The sequence below is a fragment of the Ranitomeya variabilis genome, chromosome 1 (assembly GCF_051348905.1).
Source record: "Ranitomeya variabilis isolate aRanVar5 chromosome 1, aRanVar5.hap1, whole genome shotgun sequence".
NCBI lineage: Eukaryota > Metazoa > Chordata > Amphibia > Anura > Dendrobatidae > Ranitomeya > Ranitomeya variabilis.
The window spans coordinates 217,823,947-217,851,538 of NC_135232.1; the positions used below are offsets into that span (position 1 = coordinate 217,823,947).

General features: G+C 43.7%; 1 protein-coding gene across 3 annotated transcripts in view; it reads right to left on the reverse strand.

Annotated features, from left to right (window-relative positions):
* Positions 1–338: 338 nt before the first annotated feature.
* The window catches only part of PHETA1 (PH domain containing endocytic trafficking adaptor 1), a 75,201-nt gene continuing 47,947 nt past the window's right edge, over positions 339–27,592 (reverse strand). For 2 of the 3 annotated variants that reach the window (XM_077292584.1, XM_077292586.1), the window contains one exon: positions 339–1,856. In XM_077292584.1, coding sequence (XP_077148699.1) covers positions 997–1,836 — 840 coding nt within the window. In that variant the 5' untranslated portion in view covers positions 1,837–1,856 and the 3' untranslated portion in view covers positions 339–996. Of the gene's footprint in view, positions 1,857–6,134; positions 6,321–27,592 lie in introns of those variants that run through there. The other variant, XM_077292583.1, reaches the window with a different exon arrangement.

Here is a 27,592-nt window from a genome sequence, read left to right on the forward strand (position 1 = left end):
GGAGCTGAAACTCCTAAACCCTTCATCCAATTTTATTGTGGATACCCTCAAATGAAAGCTGAAAGTCTGAACTTCAACTGCATCTGAATTGTTTTGTTTAAAATTCATTGTGGTAATGTCTATAACCAAAATTAGAAAAATGTTGTCTCTGTCCAAATATATATGGACCTAACTGTGTGTGTATATATATATATATATATTTCAAAATGTCAGGCCTTATGGATGTAAAACCCTTGGATTAGTATCTGTAGTACCTGGAGCTACACAAGTCACTGCCACAACCATACCAGCATGAAATTGGGGCTAGAATAAATACATATATAAAAAAAAAAAAAAGGTCATTTACTGTAGTTTAATGACCTGCATGATTGCAACCATAAAATAATGACTTCCACTGACATCAATAGAAAAACAACCAATAAAAGGTAAGTGCCAGAGGCAAATTTCTGGGTGCACCGGATACCTGGCTCCTGGACTTTGTCCAACCCTGATATAACGTATAAGTATAATAGTAAACAATCGGTTACAGCGTGATAATAAGATAGAAAAGATCCATGTGCTAAAAAGAGTAACAGAGTTCCACAACTTTAAAAGCAATATTTTAACTATAAAATCCTTGTTTAGAATCTCCGCCTTGTTCTTGGCAATATTGTGAAAACCAAAACTGAGAAGAGTTGTGCTTCAATAATGCAGATCTTATTAATGTCTGCAGTTCAGATGGATATTTTGCACGCTAAAAAGATTTGCAGCAGGAAACATAACTGCTCTGTAAAGGATTAGAAAACAGGTTTCCTCCAGAAGCAGCACCACACCTGTCCCCAGGTTGTCTCTGGTACTGCAGCTCAGCTCTGTTGAGATGACTGGTGCTGAGCTACAGCATGACACACAACTGGAAGACTGGCATGGTGCCCTTTTTTTGGAAGAAAGCAGCCCTGTTTTTCGATTCCTAGAGAAGCTTTTAAGACGGTTATATTATAATAGTGATGGATCCAGCGATTACTCCGAATCTTCCACACCATGTGTTGAATCTTCATGGAAACTTTTAGTCCACTGTGCTCGGAGTTGTTTAATTTCTTCCCCAAAGAAATCATGAAGTTTTGTAAAACTGTACCGGTCTTCAGCAACCTCATTAAAGGCATATTGTTCATTTTCACCAACTCGTTGAGATTGATCCGATGCCAAGGGCTGGTGGTGGCCTTGGTTTACCGAGTCTCCTTCCATCAGCCATGTTGCATCTTTGTAGTGTGGCCCATTGTTATAGGCAAAGCCATTTGGCAATTCAGCCAAGCTGGTACTCCACGGAGCACAGCCATTGTCCTTAATAACTGGCCTATCCTGAATGCAAGGCAAGGCTGGCAAGGGGGCACTAGGACAGGCTGGTAAGGGGGCACTAGGACTTGTATCGGTGGAAGTAGTTGTCCCACTAGAAGAGGGTTGGCCTTTACGCATTTCCATGAGTTGCTGTTGAAGTTCTTTCACCACAAGTCTGATGTATTCAAAGTTTGCCCTTGAAAGAGCCTTTACCCAGGACTCCATGGTAGCATGGCTATCCGCAGCAAGAATATAGGCGCGGGATTTGGAATAACCAAACCGAATGGCAAAGGCATACTCCTCTGTAGACTCGCACAGTTCCACCCTGCAGCCTTCCAGTATAATAGCTCCCACAGGTTCTTTGCTTTCCTGATGGTCATAGTAAAAGAGCATGTTACCCTTCAGCACAAACCATCGTCTGTGGTACGAGGTGTTGCGATCACCCTTCTTGTACAGGAAGCCACTTTTGTCTACTGGCGAGTTGCAGGTGGCGTAATACACCAAGTTCCTCTCGTTTAGCTTCATGTCTTTGCGAATGTCGAGCCCTTTAAAAAAACAATAAGAAATTAGAACTAAATGGCAAATTCACCAACTATGGGTCATCCATTCTTATTAATATTTCACAAGACCCCCCCCCCCCATGGGGTGAGAAATAGGGACCTGCCACTATGTTACAGAATGTAGTCTATGTTTTCTTTAAACTTTTTCCGCTGTGAGGATATATATATATAAATAATCACACACACACACGGTACATATTCTGCAATTTAAAAAAATGAATTCGGCATCTCTTATTAATGGCACACGCCTTGCCCAAATGTAATATATCCGGCTTAAGAATAGCCAGCACTTTAACTAAAATTGACAGGTAGGGAACCAAGTCATACCCCACAGCACCACCCAATTTGGTAGAGGAGCTTCAAACTGCCAAAAAGTTGCAAAATGTTTAAATCACCTTCAAGTTCTACAAAAATTTTGCAACTTTTAAAAGTGTTTTACACCAGTCTTCTGAAGAAAAAACAAAAAAACACTGAGGCATTGTACCTGAAATCATTAGACGCTGTCCAGACAAACCACGAATCCGCAGACACCATGTGCCTGCAGACTTGTGAGTCCCCCAGTGCTGGCGGTCCTGTGCCTGCTAATATGTGATATGCATATTCCTCGTCACATAGATGGGGTGGTCTTGCTGAATTGAGTGAGGCTGCAAACAGTCTAGTCGGAATGTGACTGGGGAGAGGGGTAGGAATATCGAAAATCTGGTCACTTGATCACGCCGATAGAGAATTCTCATAGATTTGAGAAATCACTGACCTCAGCAGCACCAGTTCATACAAATTACCAGAGGCCAAAAACGTACTGGGCAGAATCGCTGCAGGACCAGAGGGCTTTAATAACTAATGGGTGTTTCTTTACTTTATAATATTCCTTGATCGTGGGTACGGGGAGTCCTCTACATACATGCAGATCACCAATAAAGTGAAAGTAAAAGCACTTGCACCCATGGTGGCCGTGCCCAGAGATTTACCAACGGAGCCCTCTCTCTCTGTGGCTTAGCAGACAGCACACAGGTATCTGTCATTGTATGCCCTTGTGTATTCATTGTCCAGAAGAAAGAGCAGCTTTCGGCTCCGGTGTCCTGTCCATAGAGATAGATTGTAGAAAATAAACACAGACATGGTTGTGTATGTAACCAGGACGCGATCACTGTATAATCAAAGGTTATGTAGACTTAAAGAAAAACTGTCAGCAGGATTTCACCTCCCAATCTATTTACATGCACACGTAGCGATGTCAAAGACAAGTGCAGCAATACCGTTACATGGCCAGCCTGTTCCTCTAGCCTTCTGATAAGTCAGGGTTTTATCATAACCTATCTGCTGCAGATCTGCTAGTCCTCGGTCAGAAGCTCTTGCTATGGAGTCATTGATATTATTGATCGTGGTCTCTCCATCATGACAAGTGCAGGCAGAAAGCTGCCAGTCAATGGTGCACGTGGGATTAGACAGACCTGAGAAGACTAGCAGAGCTGCAGCAGATAAAAATGATTAACAAAACTACGCCAAGAGGCCCAGTGACACTGTTGGAATCAGGGTCTCTGTCCTTAGAATGGGAAGCAGAAACCTTGTGACAGATTGCTTTTACACAGTGTTCCAAATTATTATGCACAAAGAGTTTAGGAGTGAAAAGGTTAGAATTTTTTTGTTTGTCATTTAAACTCATTGATGGTGATGTGTCAGGGCTCTTTATATCACTGAAAGCAATTGCAGATACCTGTGCAAATTAGTTTGGCAGGTGTGTTCAAATAAAGGCAAGACTACTTAAGAAGGCTGTTCCACATTATTAAGCAGCCTACATTTTTTTGCCAAAATGGGAAAGAAAAAGGATGTGTGGGCTGCTGAGAAGCAACAAATTGTGGAGTATTTAGGTCAAGGCATGACTACAATCAACATTGCCAAGACACTTTTTCGTGATCATCGCACAATCAAGAAGTATGTAGCCGATTCCCAGCACACACGTGTGCGTGCTGATAAGGAAAAATTGAGGCCTCTTTCCAACAGGCAATTGCGTAAGGTTAAAAGAGCAGCTGCAAAAATGCCTTGTCATAGCAGCAGACAAGTTTTTGAAGCTGCTGGTGCCTCCAACATCCCCAGAACAACAAGATGCAGGGTCCTTCAGAGGTGCGTAAGCCATCCTGTCGACCACCTCTATCCACTGCACACAAGCAGAAACGGCTCCAGTGGCCAAACGATACATGTAGACTGACTTCCAAACTGTTTTGTTCACCGATGAGTGCCGTGCAACGCTCGATGGTCCAAATGGATGGAGTGGAGGATGGCTGGTTGATGGACACCCCATGAAAACACGACTAAGGCGCCAACAAGGAGGAGGTGGAGTAATGTTTTGGGCTGAAATCATGGGGAGAGAGATTGTCGGCCCCTTTATGATTCCTGAAGGGGTAAAGATGAACTCCATAATCTATGTGGAGTTTGTAAAGCAACACTTCCTGCCATGGTTCAAGTGGAAGAACCGTGCTTTCCGCAGCAAGATCATTTTCATGCATGATAATGCACCGACTCATGCTGCAAAAAACACATCTGCATCTCTGGCTGCTATGGGCATAAAAGAGGACAAACTTATGGTGTGGCCACCATCTTCCCCTGACCTCAACCCCATTGAGAACCTCTGGAGCATCATCAAAAGGAGTGTCCATGATGGCGGGAGGCAGTTCACATCTAAGCAACAGCTCTGGGAGGGAATTCTGTCCACATGCAAAACAACTGAAGCAGAAATCATCCAAAAACTGACAAATTCAATGGACAAGAGAGTTCAGAAGCTTCTTTCGGACAAGGGGTCCTATGTGCAAATGTAACATCACCTAGAATAAAGTTTTCACTTGAAAACTGTTTGATTTCATTTTGTAATAAGCTGATAATGCTTATAACTTCACAACTGACCATTTTTTTGTTCAAAATAAAAAAAAAAGGTTGAAAACTCTGCTGTGCATAATAATTTGGAACATGCATTTTGAGTGTTTATTTATTTATTTATTTTTTAAAAGATACTGTTTTCATAGGCAGTCTGTTCCAAAACATTGCAATTATACTAGAATAGTAGATGACTGGAAAATAACAATGACTGCAATTCAGAGAGGTAATTTAGAGAAAATATGAGGAAATATTATTTGCATAATAATTTGGAACACAGTGTAAAGGATGTTTTTCTGTATTTTAAGAAAGTTTCCGGTTTTGGAAAACTCCCGTCTCTTTGCTTCAGTTTGTTCTACACATCCTCCCCAGATCTAGCGCCGAGTCTCTGCCACAGTGCTGACATCACTGAGCTCTGCCCGAGCACACAGCAGGAGTCACTCGGGGCCACGGAGCTCACAGATTGGCTGCAGCCATGTTGAAGTGATGTCCAGCATTGCAGAAAATCACAGATTGTGGTTTGTTTTTTTTAAACAAAACTGCAGCCAGAAAAACAACCAAGAGTATTGAAAGTATAGAACCTTATTTTAAATCTGACCACTCCTAAGCGACATTGCTGAATCCAGCAGTCACGGAACCTCTGCAGCCAATCGCTGGCCGCACATCACATGCAGTCACTACTGAAGCCATCACTGCCCGCACATAATTACTGTATAACCAGCTGGGCACTCCGCAGCAGGGAGACATTCGTGTCCTTATTTTATAACAGTCCCTGATCTTGGCCAAGGGTCTCAGAATCCCAGAAAACCCCCATTACAAAATGTTGGAGTTTATTGTCTGACTCCTGCTTGCTGTCAGTGGATGGAACCAGATCTGCAGCAGCTGCGCTGATATCTGCTGTTGTGAGCCCGAGAGTGACCCTTTATAAGAGGGTGAGGACTTTCCCCCCACCTCATCCATAAGGTCAGAAAAAGCCAGAAGAGTACCACACTCCCAGTCAGACCGTCGGCAGGAGCTCACTGGAGAATTAACCCATTCCGCAGCCAGAAACAGACACTATAGAAGGCAAACAGCGAAACATATTTACTGAAACTCAAGGGCAAAAGTGAGGTTTAGCCCAAAATGCACACACTTAACACAACTGCCCCCAAAGTCTGAACATAGACCAAGGCTGGTACCCCTGTATAAATAGACCACCATAGCCAGGACCCCGAGAGCAGCCCTCGTCCCCCACTGAACAAAGAGTCCACACACACGGTCCTGCGTGTACACAGCTCTGTGGATGCTGGGATCGGGATCAGCACAAAGAAGATTGTGACACATCCGGGCAGGAACTCTGCACAACATCTGCAGCGTCCCCATCAGTGATGACAGCACAGCAGAGACCCCACATACCTGCCCAGTCAGCGGCTCCTCTGCCGTCATAGCCTCCTCCAGCTGTGGGGGGTTCACATCAGCCCTGCACCCCGCCGCACCGCAGCCTCCCGTCTGGCTCCACAGTTCCACCTTCCTGGACAGGAAATGGATCGTCCGCGAAGACCCCGCCCATCAGTGCTGTAGCTCCGCCCCCTAGCGGTGTGCGCTCTGCCTGCGTGTCCTTCCCAAAGTTACATCCAACGTGGGAGCACGCGGCATCATTGCAGGCACGTGCCCGTCACGGGTGGGGCGGAGTGGCAGAGTGGGGTCCCGTTCTTAGGTTCATTTATTACGTTAGTAATATTTTTAGGAAAAGTTTTATATTTTCACCACTTGGTGTTCGTGTCTGCTCGGTCAGTAAACGCTGTGGATTGGACGTTGTGTACTTGTGCAGCGTCCAGATGTTACAGCATAATGGATGGCAGTTCAAGAATTGTAGTCCCAATATGTGTCCAGAGACGGACATGCGGCGCGTCTCTCCAGACCGCAGCAGGTCTATTCCTCTTGGGGTGACTAATCTTTTTTTTCTTAAACATTGAGATTAATTCCATGTTATTTTTATACTTCTTTTTCCATTTTTTTGCTGACATCAGGCAATATTGGTGGCCAAAGAAAGGAAATACGTGTTTATGTCTTGCATCTTTTGGTTGACCACAAATGACAAATTCATTTTAAGCCCTATATGACCGGAGCTTTTTTTTCGTTTTTCGTTTTTCGCTCCCCTCCTTCCCAGAGCCATCTGTTTTATTTTTCCGTCAATTTGGCCATGTGAGGACTTATTATTTGCGGGACGAGTTGTACTTTTGAACAACACCATTGGTTTTAGCATGTCGTGTACTCAAAAACGGGACCAAAAAATTCAAGTGTGGTGAAATTAGAAAAAAAATTGTAATCCCACACTTACTTTTTGTTTGTCTTTTTTGCTAGGTTCAATAAATGCTAAAACTGACCTGCCATTGCGATTCTCCAGGTCATTACGAGTTCATAGACACCAAACATATCTAGGTTACGTTTTATCTATGTGGTGAAAAATGAAAAAAAATTCCAAACTTTGCTAAAAAAAAAAAAAAATTGCGCCATTTTCCGATACCCGTAGTGTCTCCATTTTTCGTGATCAGTGGTTGGGTGAAGGCTTATTTTTGCGTGCCGAGCTGGCGTTTTTAATGATACCATTTTGGTGCAGATATGATCTTTTGATAGCCCCTTATTGCATTTTAATGCAATGTCGCGGCGACCAAAAAAATGTAATTCTGGCGTTTCGATTTTTTTTCTCACCACGCTGTTTAGCGATCAGGTTAATCCTTTTTTTTATTGATAGATCAGGCGATTCTGAACGCGGCGATACCAAATATGTGTAGGTTTGATTTTATTTTTATTGTTTCATTTTGAATAGGGCAAAAGGGGGGTGATTTGAACTTTTATGTTTTTTTTATTTTTTTCATATTTTTAAACTTTTTTTTACTTTTGGCATGCTCCAATAGCTTTCATGGGAGGCTAGAAGCTGCCATAACTTGATTGCCTCTGCTACATAGAGGTGATGCTCAGATCGCCCCTATGTAGTAGAATTACAGCATTGCTATGAGCGCCGACCACAGGGTGGCGCTCATAGCAATCTGGCAACAACAACCATAGAGGTCTCAAGGAGACCTCTGGTTGTCATGCCGACACACCGCTGACCCCCGATCATGTGACAGGGTCAGCGGTGCGCGTATTTCCGGCCTGATGGCTGGAAGCGTGCGTTAAATGCCGCTGTCAGAGTTTGACAGCGGCATTTAACTAGTTAATAGGAGTGGGCGGAACGCGATTCCGCCTGCGCCTATTGCAGGCACATGTCAGCTGTTGAAAACAGCTGACATGTGGCGGCATTGAGGTGGGCTCACCGCCGGAGCCCACCTCAAATCGGGGTATCTGACATCGGATGTACTATCCCGTCCGACGTCAGAATGGGGTTAAAATGTGTTCCTTTTTCTTTAACAGTTATTCATTTATTTTTTTTTATAGGAGCGGGGCTAGTAACAGCAATTTGAATTGACAGTGGCTTCTTTTCAATTATTTACATACTTTTTTTTTCTTTTTTAACCCTCTTATTGAATACAAAGATTTTTTCCTTACATACATACATCAATGCAAACTTTACCTGAGGCATATATAGTATGTCAAAACATCTATTCCAGAAATTGCATTGGTTCACAGGAGAATAAGCCAAAACAAAAACCGGGAAAGAGGGGGAAAAAAGTATGTCAGAAACAGGTACATTTTTTGCCTATCGGACACCCAACATGGGTGCTTAACTTAAAGCTCAGGACCCAAAGACACCGAAGTAGACCCCTCACAGCCAGAAGTGACTCCGTGCAGCGGTTCCCCCAGAGATATCACTATATAGGTACTTCCCATAATAGTAGTTGCTCTTGATACCAGACTGTTGGCTGAAAACAAGTTTTAATGTCATCTTGGATACGTTGTGGAAGCAGAGAGATGAAGCTTTCCCAAGTTTCTAAAAAGAACGACTGCACTCTTCCCTCTTTATGCAAGGAGGCCTCAAACCAATCCGTCTGAAGCAGAAACGACAGTTTTTCTATAAAGATCTTGAAAGGAGGAGCCTGGTCGTGGATCCATGTCTGCAGAATGGCCATAGTACCTGCTGCCGCCACTAAATGTAATAGTTTACGGGCCCCTGGAGAGCAAGTGTATTTATCTGGTTTTAAATATCCCAAAATGGCCTATACAGGTTTGTCATGTTCAAAGTTTGTCAGATGTGTGATGGTGAATCGTCGTACTTTCTCCCAAAATGGTCTGATGACTGGGCATGCCCACAGGCAATGGAACAAGGTGGCCTCGGGAGTGGCATTTGAAACATTTGGAGGTTGTGTACAGCCCAATTCTATGATCCTTTTGCGGACTTAGGTAGGATCTATGACAGATTTTCAGTCTCATTTCCAGGAAACGAGCTGAGGGGAGGAATTTATAGGCTTGATCTAGAGCTTTCAGAATGGTGTTGCAGGACAAGCTGGTGTCCTCGATTTGCCATTTTGTTAGCAGAAATTGGGATTGCACATAATCCAGGGCTACATAGATAAATTTGTAGTTGGTGGCTATTTGGCCAGACGAGGAATTAGATTTAGTGAACCATCTAAGCAGGTATGGTCTCCACTCGTGCTCAGGAAGATGTGCTAGTATTTTTGTTACATAACTTTTACATTGTAGGTATTGGAAGGGTGGGAATATGGTGGTGGGGTATTTATATTGCAACTCTATTGAGTATATACGTCGTTCCTCAAGGTGGACTAGGTGTTTAATAGATGTTATACCCTGAGAGTACCATTGATAGAAGATGGGATGGGACTGTCCATTTTGAAAGTGAGGGTTACAACGAGTGGAAGGAGGAGAGACACCCAGGGAGAGAGCCGGAACTGTCGGCGCATCTTCTGCCATGCCTTCCATGTAGAGATCAGAATGGGTTGTCTTACTTCAGCCGGCAATTCAGTATAAAAGATGTCTAAGAGGGCAGGGAGAGCAAGCCCCGGGGTGAGACAGCACCCCAAGTCATATTGGGCGTAACAAGACGTCCCTCCCAGCCAGTCCACCACCAGCCGGAATAGGGATGCTAGGTTATAGTGTCTAATATCAGGAAAGTTTATCCCCCCCATTTCCTCTTAACTGTTGGAGTAATTTAAGGGCTATATGGGGCTTTTTTCCCTCCCAGATAAATGAGCGGTATAGATAATTGATCTGTTTCTCTTCTTTAGGAGCTAAATAAATTGGGAGAGTATGGAAGATGTATAGAAGGAGTGGAAATTCTGTCATTTTAATTAAATTGGCTCTGCCTAGGTATGACAAGCTAAAATCCTTCCATTTGGCTAAGGTGGATTTTAAGTTTTTGAGATATGAATTAATATTGTTTTTGTATAATTTGTCTGGGTGTCTTGTCACCTGTATTCCCAAATATTTTAATGAGCCAGTAGTAAACTGACACGGGAACCTTGATACCCATAAAGGTATGGAGGGGCCACCCAGCATCATCACCTGTTTTATCCCAGTTAATATTATAGCCCAACAAGCCTCCCACATCTTCCAACTCTCGTATAAGGGAGTATAGGACCTGTTTGGGGTTAGTTACTGCCAACAGAATATCATCTGCAAATGCCGCAACCTATTCAGGAAGTCCTACTCCCAGGATCTTCCAACACAGGATGTGCTATTCAGGAAATCCTACTCCCAGGATCTTCCAACACTTAGACCACTAGGTCCAAGGCCTCACCTGTTATGGACCTGGTGGTTAGGAGCACCCGGAATGACCTGATGAGTAAACTCAAAATCGGGACTAGCTCTGGGAAGTGGGAACTCTGCTGACCGCAAACCCTACTCCTATCACACACACTAGAAATAGCCGTGGAGCGTACCTAACTCTCCCTAGACGCCTCTTCACAGCCTAAGAGCTAACTACACCTAAAGATAGAAATAGAAGCCTTTCCTTGCCTCAGAGAAATTCCCCAAAGGCAAAGGCAGACCCTCACATATATTGACTGTGAGTTAAGAGGAAAGTCACAAACACAGGAATGAAACAGGTTTTAGCAAAGGAGGCCAGATACCACTAAATAGTCAGAGGATAGAAAAGGGAACTATGCGGTCAGCACAAAAGACTACAAAAAACCACGCAGAGTAAGCAAAAAGACTCCCCACACCGACTCACGGTGTGGAGGTGCCACTCTGCACCCCCAGAGCTACCAGCTAGCAAGGGAATATCATGATAGCAAGCTGGACTAGAAATTAGCAGTACTAAGAAATATATTCAGGAAGCAGTAACAACAAATGAACTAGCAAAGACTTAGCTTCTGCTGGAGTAGACAGGTCCTCAGAGAAGTCAAAGAGAGATCTGAACCAATACTGAAACATTGACAGCTGGCAAGAAGTAACGATCTGAGTGGCGTTAAATAGGGAAGCAAGCATAGCAATAAACGAGAGCAGCTGATAAAGCCAACCTCAGTGACCAGCAGTTCCGCTCGAAGCCACCAGAGGGAGTCCAAGAGCAGAACCAACCAAAGTACCATTCCTGACCACAGGAGGGAGTCCGAGAACGGAATTCACAACACTCACCATGTGCTCCTCAGGAAGTCCGTCCCCACCTGGGACCTTCCATCACATAGACCTTCCAGGACATTACACACTCTCTCCTGTGACCACACCATAGTCACATTATATAATTGTAACCACTCCCATAGGTGCGAGGTGTGTGTGGTTAATCAGACCCGCCCAGCTCTCCGACTAACCCTGTAAGCCTCCCTTTAAAGCTACACAAACAACTCTTATGGAACTGCAAGTCCCAGAACAACAATACTGGCTTACAGCGCAGACTCCCTCTGCGACACATACGGCCATTTACAATCAGGCAGGACACTGTTTCTCAAACCCAGTTACGCCTCCATACGTATCCTGAGGAGCCCACACAACGCCCCCTAGCTGCAACATGGGTCACTGCATCACACCATGAAAAACACGGATAGAGTCCTAAGGCTGTCAATTACTGAGTAGGACTGCCTACTGGACACCTAAGCCCAAAATTAGCAGAAAACTAAATAAATAAGTTATACTGAATATTTTCATATCAATGTACGTTTCAATCTGCTCAGCTGCTCCATTTCTATAACATTATGCCCATGGATCGGACAGCACTTTTAATATGGCAGGTTATCTTTAACAGGCTGCATTATGTTTTTCAGCCATAATATTCTTTTTCTAATACTTACACAGTTTATTCCCAGATAGTGTTGTATTTATACTGGATATGAACACTGAGTTAAAAAAGCACAATATTATTTTCCTGGGATTTGTTTCCAGGAAATTGTGGTTTGCTAAAATTCCCTATGCAAGCATTTCTGCATTAACAAAAAAAATGTTTCATGGTTATTCTGACAAAGAGACTGGTAAATATAGAAACAAAGGAAAATTCTGTCCTCTGTACATATAGATGGATTGATGCATAGGAGAATGATATTATTTATTCCTCTTGCTTTAGCCCACTTCACACATCCTGGTGTTTCCAGTAATGGAAAAACCATTACTGGTGAGATCTGTAGTCCGTGTCCATGTGTCTGTGTGCAACATCCATGTGCCATCCATGTATCCGTGTTCGTGTGCCATCCATGTGCTCTCCGTGTGCACTCAGTGTGACACATACTGGAATAGAATGCAGAATAGGAATGACACATGCTTAGGTGTTAAATATGCAAAGTTAGAGAATATAGATAGTAGTTTGTCAGTGAGATATATAATCAGTGCAGTGTGTGTGCAATTTTCTGCACCGGCATTTAGCACAAAAATAAATAAAAAAATGGTGTGGGTTCCCCGCCTTATTTTTAATAACCAGCTAAGGGAAAGCTGACAGCTCTGAGCTAATGTTATTATTCTGAGAAGGGGCCAACATCCACGGCCACTTCCTAGCCTATTAATAACAGCTTGCAGCTGTCTGCCTAGCCTTTACATATTTTTAAAAAGGGGAACCCTAAAAAAATTACGTGGGAGCCACCCTATTTTTAATAACCAGCAATGCCTAAGCAGACATATGTGGGCTGATATTAACATGCTGGGAATGGGCCATGGATATTGCTTTAACCTTACTGAGGTCAGTGCTCATAGCGTGAGAACTATTTCAGGCTGCGAGCAGTGACGTTAGGAAGGTTAAAGCAGTTCACAGCTGGCGGATCACACAAAGGTGACGGTGACAACTGCCGGCTGTGATCTATGATAACATTAGTGACGTCATCCCTTGTCACTGCAGCCAGGTTCTCACACCACTCTCAGTGTGTTCCAGCGGCCATGGTAAATCTCCGGATGTAGCAGAGTCATGGATTGTTGTGGGACCTCCTTATTATGAATTTACAATAGACCCCTATGGATTACTTTTATTTTTTTGTAATAAATGGGTAAAAGAGGATAGTTGTCAGTGCATGCTTTTTACAATTAAAGGACTTTTCTGTGTGTGTTAATTTATTTTGACTAAGGGGTTAGTAATGGGGGTGTCTGGCTGATATCTCTACATTACTAACCCCAGGGCTTGATGGCAGCTGTGATTTTTGACAAACCACAGCTGTCATCAAACCCATATATTTCCCCGATTGCCATTGCACCAAGGCAATCGGGCTAAGTCAGGTAAAACGCCAGAACTGGTGCATCTATTGTGATGTGCTTCTATTTTTTTTGGCTGGGGACGGGCTAGTAACCATGGACCATCGAAGCCTGATAACAGAAGACTGCAGCTGTCTGTTTTATCTGTGCTGGTTTTAAAATATAAGAGGGATCTCACGCTTTTTTAAATTTATTTATTTCATGTGCTGACTACAACTATCATCAGCATCATCGGAATGATGAGAGTTGCAGTCAGCACCCGGGACCTGGGAAATGTGCTAACTGTACTGCTTTTCCCAGTCGCCGGAGCTTTTCATTTGGGTTCGGGTCACACAGATGACATCCGTGTGTCATCAGTGCGCATGTGTGCTGCATGCATTTCCTCTATGCTGACGGGAAAAAAAGGACATCTGCGTGTTTTTCACATGGACGCATGGTCCATGTGAAAAACTTGACATGTGCACACCATCAGTGAATACATGGGTGTGCATGTATCCATATTTGTGGTCCTTAATGGGAACCTGTCACCCCCCAAAATCGAAGATGAGCTAAGCCCACCAGCATCAGGGGCTTATCTACAGCATTCTGGAATGCTGTAGATAAGCCCCCGATGTATCCTGAAAGATGAGAAAAAGAGGTTATATCACTGGTCAACAGCATTTTTGGTGCCAAAGATATTTCTTCGAATTTAGGGTATTTTTGGGGTGCTGATTCTGAATATGTCATCAGTTTTGCCAGATTGGCTCAAGTTTTTGAGATTTTTGGTATCTTATTTATAGCACTTGTTGGTTAAAGCGACACATCATCTCATTAATTTCTTTGGATTAGTACTTGAACTGAGCAGTTCTCAATATAGTTTTGTGTTAATTAGTGTTCTAAAAGTTTGTTCATAGCTTGATTTTTGCACTAACTTTATATTGTTGTCTGTTTTCCAGTGAAAAGCATGAACTCATCAAGAAGAAGTTGTCTTAACGATCCAGACTCATTCTGTTACATTTGTGGTGAATACACACTGCCAAAACATAGAAGAAACATAACAGACTTCGTAAAAAAAGTGTATTTTGCCTATTTTGGGGTTATGCTTGGGGACCAAGACAAGTTTTGGGCACCACACATAGTGTGCAAAGCATGTATCGAATTATTACAAAAATGGAGCAAAGGACAAAGAAAAAGCTTCAAATTTGGTGTTCCAATGGTGTGGAGAGAGCCAAAAAATCATCATGATGACTGTTATTTATGGTAAACACAGGTACAGGCACATCTTCACAATGAGGGACAGGCCTTCTTGCAGATTCCATGTTACTCCCATTTTCGTTTCTTATGCTTATTGAATCCTTGCACTTGCACTGCACAGAAATAACAGTCATCATGATGATTTTTTGGCTTTTTATGCCCTCAAACCAGTTATGTTCAGCAAAATAGCTAATAGATAACATTTCCCACATGTCTACTTTACATTAGCACAATTTTTGCAAAAAAATTTTTTGGGGTTAGGAAGTTAAAAGGGTTAAAAGATGACCAGCGGTTTCTAATTTTTCCGACAAAATTTACCAATTTTTTTTAGGGACCATATCACATTTGAAGTGACTTTGAGGGACCTACATGACAGAAAATACCTAAAAGTGACACCAATCTAAAAACTGCACCCCTCAAGTTGCTCAAAACCACATTGAAGATGTTTATTAACTCTTCCGATGCTTCACAGGAATTAATGGAATGTGGAAAGAAGAAATTAAAATTTTACCTTTTTTTTCACAAAAATTTTACTTTAGCCCCCAATTTTTTTATTCTTACAATGGTAATAGGATGAAATGGACTCCAAAATTTGTTGGCCAATTTCTCCTGAGCACGCCGATACCTTTGGACATAGCATTTGGAGAGCTCTTGATGGGACTAAATAGTGGAAACCCCCACAAGTGACCCCATTTTGGAAAGTAGACCCTTCAAGGAATGTGTGGTGAGCACCTTAAACCCACAGACGCTTCACCAAAATTTATAATATTGAGCAGTGAAAATAAAAAATCTAATTTTTTCAACAAAAATGTGTTTTTAGCCCAAAATTTGTTATTTTCACAAGGGCAACTGGAGAAAATGGACCCCAAAATTTGTTCTTCAATTTCTCCCGAAAACTTGACTAGAATCATTAGTGGATGTCATGTTGCGTTTGGAGAGCCCTTGATGTGCCTAAACAGTGGAAATTCACCACAGGTGATGCCATTTTGGAAACTAGACCTCTCAAGGAATGAATCTAGATATTTGGTGAGCACCTTGGACACCCAGGTGCTTCACAGACGTTCATAACGTAAAGCCAAAAAAATTAACATTTTTTCCACAAAAATGTTATTTTAGCCCCAAATTTTGCATTTTCCCAAGGGTATCAAGAGAAAATGCACTGCTCAATTTTTATTTCCTGTGTATGTCGATCTGTGAAAATGAAAAAATATATTTTTTTCCCACAAAAATGATCTTTTAGCTCCAATTTTTATATTTTCACAAGGGTAACAGGAGAAAATGGAACCCAAAATGTGTTGGGAAATTTCTCCTGAGTATGCAGATCTCCCATATTTGAAGGAAAAGTACTGTTTGGATGCACAGCAGGGCTCAGAAAGGAAAGACTGATGTTTTGGAACATAGACTTTGATGGAATGGTCTGTGGTTGGCATGTCACGTTTGAAGAGCCTCTGATGTGACTAAACAGTGGAAACCCCCCACATGTGATGCCAGTTTGGAAACTAGACCCCTCACGGAATGTAGTCTAGATGTGTGGTGAGCACTTTGAATCCACAGGTGCTTCACACAATTTTACAACGATGATCTGTGAAAATGAAAAAATGTATAATTTTCCCACAAAAATGTTGTTTTAACCCCAAATTTTATCATTTTCACAAGTATAGCAGGAGACAATGGACCACAAAATTTGTTGTGCAATTGCTTCTGAGTACACAGATGTCCCATATGTGGGGGAAAACTACTTTTGAGGCACAGTGTAAACCTCAGCAAGGAAAAAGCACCAGATTGCAGTTCAGATTTTTTTGGACTGGGTTTGAGGGTGCCATGTTACATTGACATAGCCCCAGAGGTGCCAGAATAGCAGAAACTCCTCATAAGTGACCTCATTTTACAAACTACACCCCCCAATAAATTCATCTAGGGGTGCATTGATTATATTGACACCACATGTGCCTCGGAGAATTTTATATAATTGGTGGTGGAGAAAGAATAATTACATTTTTAACACTAAAATGTTGTTTTAGACTAAAGTTTTTAATTTTTCTAAGGGCTCATAAGAAAAAATGGACCTCAGTTTGTTGTAAAGATGTCTCCTTAGTACGCCAATATTCTATATGAAATCAGGAAATAGTTTTCAGGCACAGTGCAAAGCTCAGAAGGGAAGGAGCACCATATTATAGTGCAGATTTTACTTTTATGGTTTGCTGGTGCCATGACCCACTGGGAGGGCCCCTGAGGTGCCAGAAAAGGAAATACTCCCATAAGTGACCACATTTTACAAACTACACCTCTCAATTAATTCATCCAGGGACGCAGTGATCATATTGACACCAGAGGTTTGTCACAGAATTTTATACAATTGAGCAGTGATGAAAAAATAATTAAATTTTTACCACCAAAATTTTGTTTTAGCCCCAGATTTTACATTTTCACCAAGGGAAATGGGTAAAAATGGCACCAAAATTTGTCCCACAATTTTTGCTATATGTAGAAATATCCCATATGTGGCTGTACAATACTGCTTAGCCACACTACGAGACTTGGTAGGGACGGAGCACTATTTGCCTCCTGGAGTGCAGATTTTCCCAGAATAGTTTGTGGACTCCATATACGGAGCCTCTACATGCTGGAAGAGCAGAATCTCCCATTAAGTGACCCCATTTAGTAAATTATACCCCTTTGGTAATTTATCTGCAGGTGTGATGATTTTGACTTCATTGGCGTTTTCCAGAAACAAGCAGCAGTGGATGTTGCTGAAGGAAAATTGCAAACTGCCATTGTAGTGCCCAGAACATTGTAGTCAGCAGTACATTGCAGTGCCCAGTACTTTGTAGTGCCCAGCTCGTGCTTCTGGAGACACGCACCAGTAAATTGGAAGGGCTCTCATCGCTACAGAAATGCCAAACATGTAGACGTGGCTTATGCACACTGAGGCTCAGAAGGGAGAGAAACATTTGAATTTGGGAGTGCATAATTTGCTGAATTTCTTTAGGAGGGCAAGGAGCCATTTCACTTTTCCAGTACTACCAGTAACATGGAAGCCCCCTATACAGTAGCGTAGCTAGGGGGGGGCAGAGGGGGCCATCGCCTCGGGCCCCGCGCTCTGAGGGGGCCCACCGGGAGCTACGCCACTGTAGCTGCATCTGCGGCAGAGCAGGGAGAATCGATCTCCTTGCTCTGCCGCTATGGGGCCCCTGAGCAGGCGGGGGGAGGGCCCGGTGCCAGCAGTAGGCCCTCCGCCAGTCATCGCATTGCGAGCTGTATCGGCATCTAGCCGATACAGCTCACCGCAGTGATGAGGGAAGGAGCGCAGCCCCATCATCCCCCACACCGTCTGACAGCGGGCGCGATGACGTCACCGCCCAGCGCCCGCTGTCAGATGAGCGGGAGCAGGAGCAGGAAGCACCGCTGGAACAAGGAGTTAGAGAGGTGAGTATTTATTTACTGTGTTTTTATGGGGGCTGCCTTATTGTACAGTATCTGCCTATAAGGGGGGGGGGGGAATGCTGCCTTATTGTACAGTATCTGCCTATAAGGGGGGGAGTGCTGCCTTATTGTACATTATCTGCCTATAAGGGGGGGAGTGCTGCCTTATTGTACAGTATCTGCCTATAGAGGGGGGGAGTGCTGCCTTATTGTACAGTATCTGCCTATAGGGGGGGGGGAGTGCTGCCTTATTGTACAGTATCTGCCTATGGGGGGGAGTGCTGCCTTATTGTACAGTATCTGCCTATGGGGGGAGTGCTGCCTTATTGTACAGTATCTGCCTATAAGGGGGGGGGGAGTGCTGCCTTATTGTACAGTATCTGCCCCATAAGGGGGGGGAGTGCTGCCTTATTGTACAGTATCTGCCTATAAGGGGTGGGAGTGCTGCCTTATTGTACATTATCTGCCTATAAGGGGGGGAGTGCTGCCTTATTGTACAGTATCTGCCTATAGAGGGGGGGAGTGCTGCCTTATTGTACAGTATCTGCCTATAGGGGGGGGAGTGCTGCCTTATTGTACAGTATCTGCCTATGGGGGGGAGTGCTGCCTTATTGTACAGTATCTGCCTATGGGGGGGAGTGCTGCCTTATTGTACAGTATCTGCCTATAAGGGGGAGTGCTGCCTTATTGTACAGTATCTGCCTATAGGGGGGGGAGTGCTGCCTTATTGTACAGTATCTGCCTATAGGGGGGGAGTGCTGCCTTATTGTACAGTATCTGCCTATAGGGGGGGAGTGCTGCCTTATTGTACAGTATCTGCCTATGGGGGGGAGTGCTGCCTTATTGTACAGTATCTGCCTATGGGGGGGGAGTGCTGCCTTATTGTACAGTATCTGCCTATAAGGGGGAGTGCTGCCTTATTGTACAGTATCTGCCTATAGGGGGGGGGAGTGCTGCCTTATTGTACAGTATCTGCCTATAGGGGGGGGGAGTGCTGCCTTATTGTACAGTATCTGCCTATAGGGGGGGAGTGCTGCCTTATTGTACAGTATCTGCCTATAGGGGGGAGTGCTGCCTTATTGTACAGTATCTGCCTATAGGGGGGGGAGTGCTGCCTTATTGTACAGTATCTGCCTATGGGGGGAGTGCTGCCTTATTCTACAGGATCTGCCTTTGGGGGGGGGGTGCTGCCTTATACTACAGGTCTGCCTATGGGGGGTGCTGCTTTAAACTACAGGGTCTGCCTATAGGGGTGCTGCCTTGTGCTATATTGAGGACTATCTGGCACATTATACTATATGGAGGTTATCTATGGGGCCATCATACAGTGTGGAGATTACAGTGTTGGGGCCATCAAACAGTTTGAAGGCTACTAAGGGGTCAGTATACTGTGTGGGTGGTACTATACAGTTAGGGGGCATTATACTGTGTATAGGGGACCTGTACATGGGGGAGACTCTGGACATTGTTAAATGTAAAGTGGGCACTTATTGTAATAGGGGAACTCAGGTTACTGTGACTATCAAAGGGGCACACAGAGGGCATTATTACTTTCAAAAGGGCAAAATGTGGGCTCTGTTTTCTAGGGCACTTGCACCCGGCATTACTATAATATAGAGGGGTGCTTTAGAATTTAGAGGGTACAGAGAACCACAGAGTAGGTGCAGTAATAGGGTCACATACGGCAGCAGCGGCTCAGTATCGGGGTATCAGGTGGAGTAATAGGGACACATATGGCAGCAGCGGCTCAGTATTGGGGTATCAGGTGCAGTAATAGGGACACATACGGCAGCAGCGGCTCAGTATTGGGATATCAGGTGCAGTAATAGGGACACATGCAGCAGCGGGTCAGTATTGGGGTATCAGGTGCAGTAATAGGGACACATACGGCAGCAGGGGCTCAGTATTGGGGTATCAGCGGGATGAGGGGTTTGTGCAGGTTGGGAGTAGATGGTGATGGGGCTGGAATATGAGAAGTGAAACGTGTCTTTGTTGGTTTCTCTGCAGACGAGTTGTAGCTGGAAGAAGTTGTCATGTCGGTCTGGGCCAGATGGAAAAGACAGGAAAAGTGACGACTCCATCATAAAGAACGTCAATGGTAAGAGATTATCTGTAACTGTGCTGTGATCTGTTATATGCTCTGTAGGGCTAGTATCACTATCTACCACTGACCATATGGCGGTAATTTCCATGTTGGTCGTTATATAGAGATTATCTTCAGTAACAGCGCGGTCATCTGCTGAGGTTCTCCTCCACTATTAGGGGGCGTCATCGAGTTGTAATCAAGGTTACCTGGTTAGGGGCCCACTCAGAAGCTTCGCCCCCCCTGGACCAAAACCCTAGCTACGCCTCTGCCCCTATATTTCCAATAACAGATGACGGACCTGAGTAGGAACTTACGTTTTTGTGAATTGATATGAAGCTCTTGTTGGGAACACTTTACATTACATTTTGAATCACATTTATCCAGCGCTCTATGGTGAGCAATTATAAAGGGGTTTGCATCTAAATCTCTGAGTAACCAGATCCAGTAATGTGATCCAGATAAAACCCCCAAAGGATCCATTCACTATAATGAGGCAGCAGAGTTACTCTGGACTCCATCTAGCCTCTGTTCAGCAGTGTCCTTTTCAGAAGTCCATCAAAAGATGGACATCACTGGATCATAGGTCAGATGGCCAGAAGAAAAAGGAAGGGGCTGACAGCACTCATTAAGCCAGCCGTTCATTCAGTATTCCAAGGAACCAACTTGGAGGATCAATAGCATGCGAAAAAGCAAACAGCGTCCAACCCAGGGTGATGAATTTCCAAAGATAAAGTTTATTTCGCCATCACATAAATTTTCGACCTATCATATGTCTTTATCAATATAAGTAGCAATGGTTTCTGTCTCATCCGTATCCAGATTTATAATAGATTTCATCATTTCCGATAGATGCATGTCATCACAGGTTCACAAGGATATCCAGACGAAAAAGGGGGATGGCTGACAGGACTGATTAAGTCATACGCTTGTTCAGTATTCTAATGAACCAACTTGGAGGGTCAACAGCATACGAAAAAACAAACAGCGTCCATTCCAGGGTGATGAATTTCTTCATATATATTTATAGTTTATTCCGCCATCACATAACAACATTTCGACCTGTTATAAGTCTTTAGTAAGCGCTTGATAAAGATCTATAAGGGTATGGCTCCACGGGCCGGAGGGGCGGCGGTATCGCCGCAGCGCTCGGCGCTAAGCCCCGCCCCCTTCCTGGGACGCGATCATGCCGGATGTGTACAGTACACATCCGGGATCATCGCACCCCTCGCCATAGGGCCCTGTGATATGCCTTGCGGGGACGCTGCGTCCCCGCAAGGTGTACGGACATGCTGCGATCTGAAAAGACGCGCAGCATGTCCGGAGTCGCAGGGCCGCCGCGTGCGGGTTTCCACGCATAGTGGAGACGGGATTTCATAAAATCCCCTCCACTATGCTGGAACATCTGGACGCTGCTTGTTTGACGCTGCAGCGTCAAACAAGCAGCGTTTACTTACCGTGGAAACATACCCTAACAGGTCGAAACATTATGTGATGGCAGAATAAACTTTATCTTTGGAAATTCATCACCCTGAATTGGACGCTGTTTACTTTTTCGTTTGCACACGTCAGATGGTGTCCACAGTACCTCCATCTGCCTTATTACAGGGAATCTTCCTCCAGGTGTTCTGTCTGAATCACATCAAAGATTTACATGTTAACCCTGATGTACACGCTCAGCATAGAGCGCAGGATTAATGTGAGCTGAGCCTTACTGCCATCTTTGGAAGGCAGAATGAAAAAATCAACAGCAGGTAGAGAATTTGCTTTATTTATTTTTTATGCCATTAATGATGCAGTATAAGTGATTAGATAACTTTATTCTTTGGGTCGGTGCGATTACAGCAATACCAGATTTATATTTTTTTATGTTTGGCTGCTATCACACACTAAAAAGACACTTCTTTTTATAAAAACAGGTTTTTTTCAGTGCCATATTTTGATAGTGTTCATTTTTCCTTATTTTGGCCGACAGAATCATGTGAAGGCTTGTTTTTTGCAGGACAAGTTGATGTTTTATTATTACCATTTCCGGGCACATGACATTTTTTGATTGCTTTGCATTCCGATTTTTGGGAGGCAGAATGAATAAAAACCAGCAATTCAGGAATATATATATTTTTTATGCCGAACTGTGTGTGGTAAATTTGATAAAGCAGCTTTATTCTTCCGATCAGTACGGTTACAGCGATACCACATTTATATAATTACTAGCTGTACTACCCGGCTTCGCCCGGGTTAATGACTGCTGTTAGCAAAATAGAATGTGTTAACAAAAATTTATTCTGCACACAAAAACCACAAAACAGATAGAAATGTAATTATTAAAAGGCAAAAACTAAGCTAATAGAAGCATTTCACAACATATATTAGCTTTGTTATACTGAGAATGTCTTTGTTGCCTATATTAACCAATCAGAGCTCAGGTTAATTAACTGTAGCAAAATAGAAGCTGAGCTGTGATTGGTTGCTATTGGCAGCCTGATAAATCACCAGCCAACAGGAAGCCCTCCCCCCTGGCAGTATATATTAGCTCACACATACACATAATAGCTGCCGTATTTCCTATATGGTACATTTGTTGCTCTTGTAGTTTGTCTGCTTATTAATCAGATTTTTATTTTTGAAGGATAATACCAGACTTCTGTGTGTTTTAGGGCGAGTTTCATGTGTCAAGTTGTGTGTGTTGAGTTGCGTGTGGCGACATGCATGTAGGGACTTTTGTGAGATGAGTTTTGTGTGGCAACATGCGTGTAGCAACTTTTTGTGTGTCGAGTTGCATGTGACAGGTTAGTGTAGCAAGTTGTGTGCAGCAAGTTTTGCGCATGGCGAGTTTTGCGCGTGGCGAGTTTTATGTGTGGTGCCTTTTGAGTATGTGCAAGTTTTGTGTGAGGCAACTTTTGCATGTGTTGCAACTTTTGTGCATGTGGCAATTTTTCTGCGTGTGGCAATTTTTCTGCGTGTGCAAGTTTTGCGTGTGGCGAGTTTTCCATGAGGTGAGTTTTGCACGTGTGGCGAGTTTTGCATGTGGAGAGTTTTGCGCGTGGCGAGTTTTGAGCGGCGACTTTTGTGTTTCTACTTTTATGTGGCGAGGTTGGTGTATGTGTGGTGAAATGTGCGCTGAGGGTGGTATATGTGTTCGAGCACGTGGTAGTTTGTGGCGCATTTTGTGTGTGTGTTCATATCCCCGTGGTGGTGTGGTGATTATCCCATGTTGGGGCCCCACCTTAGCAACTGTACAGTATATACTCTTTGGCGCCATCGCTGTCATTCTTTAAGTCCCCCTTGTTCACATCTGGCAGCTGTTAATTTGCCTCCAACACTTTTCCTTTCATTTTTTCCCCATTATGTAGATAGGGGCAAAATTGTTTGGTGAATTGGAAGGCGCGGGGTTAAAATTTCACCTCACAACATAGCTTTGACGCTCTCAGGGTCCAGACGTGTGACTGTGCAAAATTTTGTGCCTGTAGCTGCGACGCCTCCAAAACTTTTCCTTTCACTTTTTCCCCATTATGTAGATAGGGGCAAAATTGTTTGGTGAATTGGAAAGCGCGGGGTTAAAATTTCACCTCACAACATAGCCTATGACGCTCTCGGGGTCCAGACGTGTGACTGTGCAAAATTTTGTGGCTGTAGCTGCGACGGTTCAGATGCCAATCCCGGACATACATACATACACACACACATACACACATTTAGCTTTATATATTAGATTTTTATGTTTTGGTGCTTTTACACAATAAAAATAATTTTATAGAAAAAATTATTTTTGCATTGCTATATTCTGAGAGCTATAACTTTTTGTCTTTTCCCACTGATTGAGCTATATGGTGGCTTCTTTTTTGCAGGACAAGATGACATTTTCAGATATACTATTTTTAGTTATATTTGACTTTTTGATCTCGTTTTATTCCACTTTTTGTTTGGCAGTATGATGATAAAGCATAGTTTTTTGCCTTATTTTTTAATATTTTGTTACGGTGTTCACTAAAGGGGTTAAATGCCCCCTCCTCCTGAGTCCCACAGTGTGCACCCACATCTTTGGCATTAAAGAAGTGAGGAGAACCCACTTAATTTACGGGGTGTACAATTCCATAAGTACGAGTTGGGAAAAATGTACTGGCACAACAATGTACGGGCGCTGCAATGTATGGGCACAGCAGTGTACTGGGTGCTACACTGTCAGATTTGCATCTTCACTTAGCAACATTCATTGCTGCAAAACACCCATGGAGTCAAAATCATCAATAAACTTGTAGAGAAAATTCCCAGAGGGGTGTAATTTATAAATTGGGGTCAATTGAAGGGGGATTCTGCTCTTCTGGCACTTAGGGGCTCTGTATATGAAGTCCGCAAACTATTCTACAAAAATTTGTTCCACAGCAGTCAAATATTTCTCTGTACTATACAGACACATTTGGGGTACTGCCTCATTCATGAAAAATTGTGTAACAATTATGTGGCCATTTTTACCTTTTTCCCTTTTTGAAAGTAAAATCTGCAGCTAAAACAGCTTTGTTGTAGTAAAAATGTAATATTTTTTTTCACTGCTCAATGGTATAAAATTTTCTGAAACTCATGTGGTGTCAATATGATCACTGCACCCCTAGATGATTTCATTAAGAGGTGTAATTTAAAAAATGGGGTCACCTATTGTCACGAATGATTCAGAGGCTGCAGACCGTTGCACTGCATTTGTTTGCAGCGGTTCTCAGTGGTTTGTTTTGCAGACTTCTGCCTTGTCCTCCTGATGCTAGGACCCAGTGGCCACCTCCCCCGGTGCTAGTGGCAACACCTGGAGTGTTGATATACTTCCTGCTTGCTGCTGGCAAGGGCTGGTGACATTTCCATTTCCCTGTTGAGGCATAGAGCTGTAGCAGTCAGCTATCGTCCTTTTTGGAATTTGGAGGACATTGGTGTTTCTCTCTGAAGCGTTCCCTTGTTTTGTTTGTCTTTCCCAGTTCTCTTTAGCGGTAGTGAGGATTGAATAGCACACATCCTGTCCTTCCCGATGTAGGGATTATCGTCAGGGTCAGGCAGGAATTAGGTTTCCTGCTTGGCGATAGGTGCAGAACCTATATAGGGATGATAGGACAGACAGGGTGATGCTAGATCTGTCTAGGGGTCTCCAATCTCCCTTTCCCTAGTGTTTGGTTCCCTTTCACCTCATCACTTTATGTTGCACTTAGTCTGTCCTACACTGTGCTTGACCCTTATGGGGGTGCTGCTGTCCTAGCACCTCAGATGCTCTGCCAATGTGACATGGCAAACTATTCCAGCCAAATCTGCACTCTGATATGGCACTCCTTCCCTTCTGAGCTTTCCATTGTGCCTAAAAAGTAGTTTTTGACCACATATGAGGTATTGGTGTACTCAGGAGACATTGTCTAACAAATTGTGGGGTCCATCTACTGATACATTTTTGAAAATGAAAAATTTGCTGCTAAAACAAAATTTTTTGGGAAAAAACATCATTTTTAATTTTCTCCGTCCAATGTTTTAAAATTCCGCGAACCACCTGTTAGATCAAGATGCTCATCACACCTCCAGATAAGTTCCTTGAGGGGGCTCTGCAATAATGCTCCTTCCCTTACGAGCCCTGTCGTGTGCACAAACAGTAGTTTTTCACCACATATATGGTATCAGCGTACTCAGGACAAATTGCCCAACAAATTGTCTGGATCATTTTCTCCTGTTACCTTTGTGAAAATTTGGGGCTACAGCAACATTATTGCAGGAAAAATGTGCCAACCCAGAATTATGATAGGATTCTGCTCCTTATCACATAGATCAGACTTCTCTATACGACCACCCATCTTCGGCAGTTTGTGATGATCAACCACTGGGTTCAATTCAAGCAGTGTACTGTTCTTGGACAGGCTTTTACCTTTTGTGCTACAGTCAATCTCATGACAAAATTCTTGTTGCACACACTTGATGATGAATTGTTTGGCATGTTCAATGTCGGTAACAGTAGGGTATCCTTTACACTTATGCCAGCCATGATACTCTGATGATTTGACACTGGTAAAGCAGTGAGCAATGTGAATAAAACGAACTGCAGCCTGCACCACAGTTCACCAACTTGAGAAGCGTTCAAAGCGATGAGCCTTTAGTTTCAATTTTGGTATCACAGAAGTGTAGTGATTAGAGATGATTGGTCTCATTTTTTCGTCAGACTCCAGTTCCACTAACTCATAAGTATTGTTGGAGTCCATTGAACAAGAATCCTTGTATAAGAGACTTGGAGGCCACAGCCACATGTTGTCATTAAGCTTAGATGCAGCTGTGAGTTGTCCCTCTGGCAGCTGGATTCAGATCAGTGGTAATGTGGTGCAACAGCGCCATAGTAGGAGAGCTTCTGATGTGCTCTACTCTATTGCTGACATAGACGTAAAATTATTTTGTTTGGTTGTACATGTACCCAAGCACCAATCTACTATGTGTGTAGAATGTAAATGAATCAATACCAACATCCATTTCATCCTTCACAACTTCAGCACTCTCCAATGCCAGTACAGCAGCACAAAGTTCAAGTCTTGGTACAGAGTGAGCAGGTTTTGGGTTTAGTTTGACCTTACCCAGGACAAATTACAATGTACCTTGTTGTTGGTTTCTGAGGCCTTCAGGTAGGCTACTGCAGCTATGACCTCTGTACATGCGTCAGAGAAAATGTGGACTTCTCTTCTGATGGAAGCTGATAGGGACTTTAAGCAATAACATCGTGGGACTTGGAGATGTTCTAAGACGTTCAGATACTTACATATGTGGCACCTGAAGAGTTCGGGTATCATAGTAGTGCTGCCTTCCTCTCGGGGAGGGTAGTGCTTTGCCTAGAAACAAGGGGGATCTCTTTGGCAGGTAATTCACCCACACAACACCTTCTGAATCCAGGCCAGGAGGAGGAGCTCAAAACCCGGTTTTAGAGCAGCTTCCCTGAATAAAGATCCTGGTCTGGAAGAGGAGTCAGTTCAATCTGGTGCAGACAGTCAGTCCAGAGAGACCAGAGAGAGCAGACATCTAACAGAGACAGGAAAGGAGCAGAGGAGAGATTTGAGGGCTCAAGGAGGCTGTGAGTGGGCCTCCAAGGAGCCAGAGCGCAGAGACCGGGTACCGGGAGCCTGAGGCTGTGGGAGCTGCAAGCCCCATAGCAAACCCGGAGGGCACAGAACTACACGTATATAGCCCAAATTAAGCCTGTGGTACAGCAGCATTCTGGAGCGTGGAGTCACCTTGCAGAGACCCCAGAAGGAACGGCTCAAGCTACCTACCATACAGGTAACTGTCCCAGGACAGGGGAAGGAACCAGGACCTTGTTAGGACACTTCAGGCAGCAAGGGACTTATAGCGAGCACAAAGTGGAAGGCTCCCAACCTGACTTGCCAAGGGGATTTCACTTGTTTCCGGGCTGCCTGGACTCTTAATGTACCTGTTGCCGGTACCCTGGACTGAGGCCTGTTACATCTTCAGTAAACCAGGTAAAGACTGCATCACTGTGTCCTTTACTCATTGACCGGCATACACCATCATCGCCATACATATTGGGAGCCCTGGGGACCACACTTCACCTGTGAGA